Raw genomic sequence first — 10908 nt, 5'->3', positions numbered from 1 at the left:
TTTTTTTCAGTCAACCAAACCACATTTTCTCGAATGGATGCTGCGGGTGTACCTAATGAAGTGACCACCTTGGGCTATACATCATGATCAATATGTTGTATTGATTGATGCCAAGTTTGAAATGGAACCTACATCTTGTGTGGCGAGTTCAGTTTTTTTTTTAACATTAATTAGCAAATTATGCAGGTTGCCTTTTTAATGAGTGACGCTGCGGTGCGCATGCGTGAGGATAAAAGTGGGTGGGGGGTGCAGTCCACGCGTGCATCTATCCAGAGTAGGGGAGGTTTGGGGGGGGGGGAGACTTGGAAAGCTCCACCGCTTGTGGGGCTGCTTGCTGCCGCTTGAAGCGAGAGGAGTGAGCCGGTTTCCCAGAGCCGGAGATGATCCCCGGCCGAGCGAGCGCCACGGTGAGCCGGGCTGCGCGGAGCGGGCGGCAGATGGCAGCCAGAGGTCCGTCTCGTCTTCCACGTGAAGCCGCCTGAAGGGCGAATGACGGCGGCGGCTCAACTGACGATCTCATCCCGTTGAAAGCTCTTCTGAGAGGGACATCCCCCCCCCCCCTCCCTGCCTCCAGCCTCCCTTCCCCTCGGCACTTTCTCCATGGCGTCTCCGCAACAGTCCAGGATTCAGTCCTATCTTGAGAGGAACAAAATTGGACCGCTGTTTGAGGTGAGTGCACTTTAACTTCATGTAGCATACTTGTTTTCTTCATATTCGTTTATAGATATCCATATAACTGGGGGATCAAATACACTACAGTGGTGCCTTGCTCATGGGCACACCGACGGCGGTCATCAAGCATCAAACTATAGTGACAGTGTTTATTATATGCATGGTCATGTGCCTGAATTATATATTGCTTTATTACTGTATTGTATTTTTAACACATGCATATTTTTATGGATTTTTTAATGGGTTGTGTCATTTTAATGTATATTTTATTTTTATAAGAACATTTATTAGTGAACCATATTTTTGGAATATATACAAATTTTTTTAGGGTTGTCTTAAATGTGCTGTAATGAAATTTTTTCATGATTGCATTGCTATTTTAAATGCATAAACATTTTCTTAATTTGTTTGATTCGCGCTATTTGCCTGAAATCATTTTATTTACGTATTTCTTATTGGAGTAATTTTTAAAGATGAAGTAGTTTTAATTTTAATTTCTTATATAGTTTATTAATTATTTGACAGCTATTTTAAAAATATATCCATACCATATTTGTCTCTTGCTTCATGCATGCCAGAATTTATGCAGTTATTTATTATTGGATTACTAATTATAATGCATATTTTCATTATTTTATAAGGGGTATGGATCTGAAATGTTTCAGTTTTTATGTTATATATTGTATGCTAATTTTTTTATTTCATTATTCTATACTTGCTTGAACTATATTTTATTTAAAAAAACTTGGTTTTTTTAATTGATTATTAGGTGGATATTTGAAATGCATTTTATAATCTAAATGTTTTCCTTTTTTTAAGTATACATATTTATTTTGGGATAGCTCGTTTTAAAGTAATATTTTTATGGGCTCTGTGCCTGAAATAAATTGATTTATTCATTTATTACTGTTTTTATTGGAGTGCTAATTTGACATATTTTTGTCATTGTTTTATGAGGGCTCTGTGAATGACCTTTTTTGAATTCATTTGTGTATATTATTGGACTGCAAATTTTAATATATAACTGTCCATGTTTTCTCTGTTCTTTTTTATGCATTACTATGTGTGCCTTGTTGTAGTGCACCTGAGCTACAAACAGGGATAAACGTATCGAACCTGCAGCTATTTGCTCACAGGAGGAATTTTTATTCACACACTTGCGCTGTTTTCTTTAGTTGGACTTGTGTAGACTATCCATCCATCCATCCATCCATCCATTTTCTGAGCCGCTTCTCCTCACTCGGGTCGCGGGCGTGCTGGAGCCTATCCCAGCTATCATCGGGCAGGAGGCGGGTACACCCTGAACTGGTTGCCAGCCAATCGCAGGGCACATACAAACAAACAACTATTCGCACTCACATTCACACCTACGGGCAATTTAGTTGTCAATTAACCTACCATGCATGTTTTTGGGATGTGGGAGGAAACCGGAGTGCCCGGAGAAAACCCACGCAGGCACGGGGCGAACATGCAAACTCCACACAGGCGGGGCCGGGGATTGAACCCCGGTCCTCGGAACTGTGAGGCTGACGCTCTAACCAGTCGTCCACCGTGCTGCCCTGTGTAGACTACTCAGGGTTTATTATTGCTAAAAGCAAGACAAGACAAACGGCTCCATCACGGTCACACGGTGTGTGTATGTGTGTGTGTTTGCGTGTGATGTCGTGCAGCTACCAGCTGAATGCGCCAAAGTGTCACGTCAGCACTTTGTGATTATGTTACCATGCACACTCACACACACACACAGACACGGGAAGCGCACACTAAGCAGATGTGAGAGAGGTGTGTGTTTGCAACAACACTACACAAACACACGTACACACGCTCCTGATGTCCATTCAAGACTAATTACACAGACACAGTCCCAGTGTGTTGAGTCAGTCTCAAGAAGAACATGACGTCCGCTATGTTATTTTTAACCTAGTGTTCCGTGTTTAGTAATGAACAACAAATTGTTGTAAAAACAAAATATTTTTTTAAAAAGCAAGTATTTTCTGTCATTTCAATTTAATATAAAAATTGTTGAAAAAAAAGATCATTACTTTCTTTTCATTTTCAATCAAGTCAGCCTTGTCAAAGTGTTTGTCAATGTGAATCATAGTGGTTCTATCATTGAGCCTTGAGAAACGCCATGTTTGTAAATTTTCATTTATTTTCAGATTTTTCCTTTTCCTTTGCACATTGATCCTTCAAAATTGCCGTAGTATTTTTCCACGCTTTCCTTTTACATGGACTCTCCGCAACTATATGTGCCTTTGCGTCTGATGTGACATTATACTGTAAAAAAAGAAAATAGCACACACCAGGCAGTGGACCATGTGAAACCCCTGAGCAGGCCCATTTACACATCATATCGGAACATCAATACCAGCGCAGTGTAGTTTTCTCAATTAAGCTCAAGTCAAACGTATAGGGCGATTCTCACTGTACTGGTAATTGGTGTCATTCTTCTTCATCCTACCTCTCAACAAGACAAACGAGCACTATTAACAAACCACTCCAGTTTACTCCAGCTTCAACTTTGCTGTTGCCTAACGCAGCTTGAGCCGCACATCACAGCATCTTTCATCCTTCTCGAAGAAATAAGCTCAAGTTTAAACAGAGGAAGCCCGTTCGGAAAAACCCCAGAGTGGTCCTCCGTCGTAAAACACACTCGAGTGGGAGAGTGGGATTTGACGAGGGGAATTTTTGCAAAACATGCAGAAAAAGGTTCATCTTAGCGTGAAATGAAGTTGTAAATCTTACCGCTGTATTGCCCTGACAAAGAAGAAGTTTCTATTCGGCACTTGAGCCACAATGACAAAAGTTCCTCTTAACAGTGCCTGTAAAATCAACCTGACAATTCTCCAGGCTTTGAGTTGCAACAGCTAGAGGCGGGACAACAAATACATACAGTGGTGCCTTGAGATACCAGTTTAATTCTGTCCATGACCACGCTTGTAACTCAAACCACACGTATTTCAAATCATCTTTCCCAATCAAAATGAATGGAAATGCCATTAATCTGTTCTGCCTACCGATAATTATTTTTTTTTTAAAATATTGGATTGTGTTTAGCCCTATATAATATGCCACGTTACATGTTCAAGCACAGTAATGACATAATTAAATATAATTAAAAAGAAACAGTTTTTGTGACCTTTCATCAACTGGTTGCCCATTGTGCTGCTCCCTCTGGCGTGGAGGAAGTATAAGACAGACAGATAAGTACTGTACAAGGAGACATCACATGTTCTGTCCTCCTCAGTGCGGCACTAGTATTAGTCATTCTTCGTAGAGGATAAAGAATATATGACTAAGTACTCTTATATTTTCTGTTTACATGTGTTGCACCATTTGTGTTCAAATATCCGCTGCTTTAAGGGTTATGACATGGCAACCTTAAGTAGACTGTAGTTAGCCCGTGCCTGCGGTATTTGGTGATGGCTCATATCTTGAAAAACTCGTAAGTCGAGTCGTTCGTATCTCAAAGCCTCAAAGGAGCACTGTTTAATATACATCACACCAGACTCAGAAGCGCAAACAGTTGCGGTAATATCCCGCCCTAGCTGGGTTTTGCGTAAGTAGTGAAGGTGAGAAAAGTTTCATTTTCAGCGCTTGAACCACACTGCCAAAAGCACCTCCAGCAACTGCCTGTAAAAAAAAAAAAAACATTTGACCAAAGATGTGAAAAAACTCCAGAAACGTTAAACAGTTAGACACATGGACTCAGAAGTTCAAAGATCAAATTAAAATCACCTGTAAATGTTTGAGAAAAGTAGATTTTTTTAAAATAGGAATTTACTGATTATTTGAGTAGTTCTAGCTCTTTATAACTACTATGACTTCTACTACTATCAATGTTTTAATGATTAGGCTTTTGCTTTGGTTTTGTCTTTGTTTTTGTTGCATTTTTGTTACTATTGTTGTCATTATTTGAGTCAATATCGCCATAAGATGCCTTTGGGTTTGCAAAATGTTCAATACGATTATGAAAATAGAATATACATGATCAAAATGCCTCATTTTATCAAATAACATTTTGTGGACAATAAAACTGTGTTTTTAAAAAAATATAATTTAACCACTTATTACACACACTGTAGTTAGCAGAGCAGTATGTTGGATGTCAAAATTAACTACCTCCATTGGTGGGGGGGGAAAAAAAAAAAAAAAAAAAAAAGAGTTATCCCAGAACTCATTTGCATGCAAAAGATGCATTGCGGCATATGTTTTCATGCTTGATAAATTGTCACGTTTACACTTTAATTAAACAATTAAACACCAGCCAGTTTAAGTAATGTGATGTTTAATATGATGTTTATCTTTATAGTTTGAGTGTGTGTGTGTGTGTGAGTGTCGCTTTGCTGGAGGAAACTTTTCCGTCTTGTTTTTTTGGGAGGAGTTTTATCCCCTTTTTTTTTTTTTTTTTTTTTTGGAGGTATTGCTCTGACAGTAATTACACACAGTCGAGGCATCCCGAGGCCGGGTGCATCATGGGAGAGTTTAGAGGATATGTCAAAGAGAGAGATGGAGCAGGTCCAGTGTGAGGAAGGTTCGGGGAGAGGGCGGCGAGGATGTGATTTGTGGAAGGACGGCAGCCCGGAGGAGGACGAAGGCTGCATGCTAATGGCTTAGCATACGTGTGGCATCATACACTGACTCATGCGCAAACCTTGACCTACAGTCTCCCTCTAAATGGTCAATGACAGCCATAGAACGTGTAGTAGTAGTGTACTACTGTATGTGTTATATATATATATATATATATATATATATATATATATATATATTATGTGTGTGTGTGTTGTGTATTTTAATGAGAAAAAATAGCCCTCCAAAATTGTCCTTTTAAGAAAACAGAGTAATGACATCTGAGAGCATTATAAGACGGACAGAGGTCTATTTTGTTCATTGAGCAGTCTCAACTCCTCTTCAGATCATCAGTACAGCACTAATATTAGTCGTTCTATGCGAAGGATAAAGAATATATGACTGAGATTACTGTTATATTGTCTGTCAACGTGTTGCTGCAGTTCGTGTTCAATCCGTTTGTGTTCAAGGCCTATACCACCGCAACATAGATGCTATTTAGCGTTAGCATTAAGCTAAGCTTTTTGGTTGTTTCATGTTTAGTTTGACAGTAAGCTTCAACTGTTAGTCGCAATAAAGAGCTTGAAGCCTCTTTTTAAAATAATTGTTCCCTAATTATATTTGACAAACTGCTGCTCGTTGTGAAGTGAGTTGAGTTCACTACCACAATATAGCGCTCAAGTCAAGGCAAAAAAAAAAACCCAAAAAATCAGTTGCGGATCCCATGCCAGCTGCTTGAAAATCAGACAGGTGAACCACTACACCACCAATGGCGAAGGTAGACTACAACCTGGATTGTGCCTCCAGTCAATCGCAGGGTTATGAATGGAGTGTTGGACAGAGCCCACAGCAGCTAGATGAAAATCAGCTATGTGAACCCTTGGACCTTTTCCAAGAACGAACCGACAGAAGAAGCTTTTACTGCATGATGTGTTGTGTGGTGTTTATACTCTCATTCATCCGAATGTCTCATTGCATCTTTCTTCCTCTAATGACCCTTTTCTCTTTTGTTTTCCACCCGGCCCAAATGACAAGCATCTATCACCCATTTCAGCATTTCAGCCCATCACTTTATACCAGCCAATATGAAATGTCGGCACAATGACAAATTAGCGGGTAAATGGTGTTTCTCCCGCGATATCTGACAGTTGTTATCATAGTCGAGAGACGTTGTTTCGCACAACGACGAGTCATGATGAGAGCATGTCTGCGTTTTATAGCGCTAGACTGTGTGGGCGTGACGAGCATGTCAATTAATTGTATGTTTCACTCACTTGAGGGATGGCGGCCATAAATTGATTCATTAATTTTGGATCAGTCACGTGGAATTGGATAGGTCTTGATCCCACGCCAGCTGTGCAAATTTCAAGGTCATTGTGAACCACTACATATGACACTACATTCCACGTTGTCAGTCCACTATGTGAACCACTATACTACCAATGACAAAGGTAGACTTCACGTTCAACTCATCACTAGTCAATCCCAGGATGATTGTGAATGGAAAATTGAATGGGAATTGCTCCCATGCCAGCTGTAGGAGTCAACTATGTGAACCACTACACTACTAAGGTAGGAAAGGTAGACAACACCCTGGACTGGTCACCAGCCAATCTTAGTGTTATGAATGGAACATCGGTCAGCTATGTTAGCCATTCGGGAGACTACACCATTCTGACCTGCTCCTCCTATTCTCCCCACAACTCGACCATGTAGTGTGTCAGGGGTGTTATTGAGTCTTTTTCTCTTGGCCGGCGGACAGACATTCAATTACCGCCGCCACAAAGCAAAGTACCCCCGCACTAAAATCTACCTCGTTCCCGTCGGAGCCCGGCGACTGCTCGGATGCAGAAACGCAATTTTTTCTAATATTTGATTCTGATCAGCTCATGTCATCAGCATAGAGAGTGACATGCTTATTGTCTTCTGTTATGATGTCATAGTAGCTGATGCATTAGCGTGCATTAGCTCAGTCGGTCAGGCTGGATGCGAAAAGCCAGATTGGACGTGCAATCAATACGTGCTGGCACGCGACGGGCCGACTTTTTTTTATACAGTACGGACGTGAGCTGCCTGCAGATTTTCAAGTCGGTCAGTCGGAGGGACATTCCTCCTTCCACTGATAGATTTGGATTCGCACATGTTGGAACTCTGCAGTCTGCTGGCCTTTAGCTGCAGCAGCAGTCAATCAGAGTTCATGCTCCCCAGTGTGGAGCCTGACACTTGAACGCATCGCCAGAGCCGCTCACCATTTAGCATACAAATTGTTAGCCTGTTAGCATAGTAACTGACTAACTGCCTTAGCACTTTCAGTACGCAAATTGCCATTTTGCTGCATGTTACCGTACCTGTTGATCACTTAGCGTGATGTAAAAATCTGTATGGGTCTACTTTTGTACTTTATTTACTTAAGTTTCTGTCTCACTATATATTAGCATTTTATTGCTTTACTATTTGGCACGAAGTGTAATCCGTATGGGTCTGCCTTACTCTACAACACTTTTTAGCTTTCTACTGTATATGTTAGCATCCCCACTGTTAGCATGTTAGCCTTTTATCCCGTCTCCTTTTAAGTAGTACCTGAGTATTTGTCGGAATGTAATGCTCATTGTCTGACTTAGCACTTTCTATGCTCAAGTTTCTATCCTTTGATGTTAGCTTACCAATTGTTAGCATGTTAGTATTTTATCCAGTCTCATACGGCTATGATGTGGCTATACTCCTCATGGCCATAGCCCACTTGTGAGCATATCTTACTATCTGTTAGTATACCAACTATAGGTCACCATTTTCACGTTGCGAATCCATGCGAGCTAACATGTTAGCTGTTAGCAATTTTAGCATTTCCATTCATTTACAATACTGCTTTGCAATACTGCGTGCAGGAGTTGATGACTAAACTGATAAGCGAGACCCCCGACCATCCCATCCCTTTCCTCATCGACCATCTCCAGAGCAAACAGGACAGCCCGGGAAAGATGCACCCAGCGCTGTCCGGATCGGCAGCGCTGTGGGCCCAGAGCTCCCCGGGTGGGTAATCAACCCACGCACACGCATCATGTCAATTATATAAAATAACCATTTTGATAACTTGGCTCAATGAAAAAAAACAATTCTCTCTTGTAGTAACTTACAGTGATACCTCGATTTCGTTTGTCCAAATAAGTGCCGTTGCTTGGTCGATTATTTTTTTTAATTTTTATTTCCGCAAACAATTGACACAAGAACAAAAATTTAGTTTTGAGTCTTTTGAGAAGGGCCTGACCGATATGGATTTTTTTTGGCCAGTGCCGATTCTGATATTTGGCAGAATAAAATTCTGATAACCGATTAATTTAAAAAAATAACTTCACGCTTCTAACATTAAAGATAAGAATTACAGGCAGAACATTTGACTGTTTTACACCTTCAATATTTGTTTAACTTAAACAACATAAAAAAAACCATAAAATTGGCTGATTATTTTTTTAAATCTTTGTTTGAATGTCATTATCGTTGTCTTACGTTGCAATGTGTTAATGTGTTTAAAAAAAATCCGCAAAAAAAATAGTAGCGCTGGTATTGAAAGAAATAAAATAACATCACACGTTGCATTTTATTGTTTTTCAAATTAACTAGTACTGGTTTAACTTTAAGTACAGTAATAGGGTATTTGTACAATGTTGTATTTGTACTTCTCAATGTTGCACAATGTTGACTTGTTTTGATTTGTGTGTGCTCAAAAGAAAGCAAAAACACTCGACGGGAGTTGCGCCACTACGACAAGCCTTGGCAAAATTACCCCAGGAAACCCAAGAAGTCCAAAAGTGACCTGGCCGTGTCCAGCTTGTCGCCTCCCTCGCCGGAATCCAAGTTGTGTAAGTTGTCAGTTGGTAGTTGTTGTTCTTACTGAATGGACTCGCTGCCATACATTTTTTGATGATATATATATGTAAGGCCGAATTATAGTAATTGTATGGATTGTTTCCCTGTCACACACCCAACCGAGCTGAATCCCTCCTTTTAATTTGATGTGATTATCTTCAGTTGAAATTTGTCACAGTGCCCCCCCCCCCCTTACCCCCAAAAATGAAAATTACTGATTTAAAAAAAATAAAAATATTTTTTTTTAATTGTTGTTAATATCAGCTTTAGGGACAACTCCAATACAAGAAAAAACATTTAAAAAATATATTTAATCCTCAATACATTTTATTTCAACAAGTAATTGATTTAACAGGAGAATTCTTATATATTTAATGGACCATTGGAATTAAATGGACCATTTGAATTAAATATTTAATTAATTGAATTTAATGATCCGTTTTATTAATTATTTAAGTCCATCATTAAATTCATTGTTTGTTTGTATTTTTAATCATTTAAATTTTATTGTAGAAAATAATACGTTGATGGCCAACTGTTACAAAATATATATTTATAACTATATACAGTATATCCAAATGTGAAAAAATGTGTTGTTGTAACAATAACAATAATAACTAAAGTTGCGAGCGTGCTGCAGTGCGTCGAAAACACTGGAGTCGTCGAGGCTGGGTCAAATGTGGAGCATGTCGACCATTTCAATAATTTAACACGGCGCCGCGCCTCTATTTCAGGCTGCGGTCAGCGCGTCGCTCGCTATTCAGACAAGAAATGAGGCTATGAAGTGAGAAGGCGCTTCAAACCAAAGTAAAGGAAGGAAGCGACGTGGAGATTTGTTGGCGGCGATGCGTGCCTCTTCTGGCTTCACTTGGGAGTGGAATCCCATTAAAAATACATTTCATAGGTGTTTGAGTGCGCGGGGCTCATGAAAAATGGAAGGCGTGTTTAAAATCTGCACACAAGCAACCCAGCGGCTCCTGCTCGTGATTGGCCTCGCTATGTCACACCAGTGAATTTGCCGTGATAAAACAGTAAAGCAAGGACTTTTATAAAGGCCGACATGCTGACTTTTGTCCCTTTAGGGCCACCGTACTTTTGCAGAAGTGCGACAAAACAGCCAGCTGCACTGTTAGATATTTCAACTGGTTTTTTTTTTGTTTTTGTTTTAATTGGTCATTGGGCAGTATTAATGATGATAACCATCAATTGATTTTTGATGCCCGCCTTTCGCATATTAATTACTACTACGTACTGCGGTCTAGTAGGTACTACGGTCTAGTAGCTACTGCGCCGGATCGAGACGTAGTATGAGCCGGTGTAAGTTTAGACCGACTTTCAGCCACCAAATTGTCACGTGCGTCGCCGCGCATGTCAAAGGACACGCCGCCGTTGTGCCGGTACGCCCAACGTAGCGCAGACCAGTCGGCGAGGAAATCGAGATATGATGTTCCTATTATGTAATTATGTGAATGTACAGACACGAATGTACAGATATTGGTTTGTATTGTTAAGATTGTAGGTTGAAGTTTGTGGGGTTTTTTTGTCAGTGCCTCAGTGTCCGTCGTGGGATTGGAGGGACAGCCGCGACTTGGACGAGCTCAACCACATCCTGCTGGAGAGCAAGAAGCTGGGCCGGGCCCTGGAGAGCCTTTCTCGCAGTGAGCGCTCCTTCTTCTTCATCTTGACACGTACGATTGGTAAAAGCAGCAGGAGACCTTTCTGTGCTTCGCAGTAAGAATCCCTCGTGGGAAATTGGAGCCAGGATTAAGCGGATAAGCTTACAAGATCATTTGGACTCTT

At 40.4% G+C, this 10908-nt stretch overlaps 1 protein-coding gene across 5 annotated transcripts in view; it reads left to right on the top strand.

Moving 5' to 3' along the window:
• Positions 1–10908, top strand: part of c20h8orf34 (chromosome 20 C8orf34 homolog) — a 41772-nt gene that overhangs the window by 2734 nt on the left and 28130 nt on the right. For 4 of the 5 annotated variants that reach the window (XR_009785804.1, XM_061757424.1, XM_061757425.1 and 1 more), the window contains exons 1-4: positions 1–669; positions 8130–8274; positions 8970–9101; positions 10656–10766. The exon at positions 1–669 is cut by the window's left edge. Coding sequence is in view for 4 of the 5 variants with exons in the window: in XM_061757424.1 (XP_061613408.1) it covers positions 601–669; positions 8130–8274; positions 8970–9101; positions 10656–10766 (457 nt within the window). In the remaining variant the exon portion in view is untranslated. Of the gene's footprint in view, positions 670–7559; positions 7624–8129; positions 8275–8969; positions 9102–10655; positions 10767–10908 lie in introns of those variants that run through there. The other variant, XM_061757426.1, reaches the window with a different exon arrangement.

Source organism: Phyllopteryx taeniolatus, chromosome 20 (genome assembly GCF_024500385.1).
Source record: "Phyllopteryx taeniolatus isolate TA_2022b chromosome 20, UOR_Ptae_1.2, whole genome shotgun sequence".
In the NCBI taxonomy this organism is placed as follows: domain Eukaryota; kingdom Metazoa; phylum Chordata; class Actinopteri; order Syngnathiformes; family Syngnathidae; genus Phyllopteryx; species Phyllopteryx taeniolatus.
The sequence above is the reverse complement of the archived record's forward strand: the minus strand, read 5'-3'. Positions and strand labels throughout refer to the sequence as shown.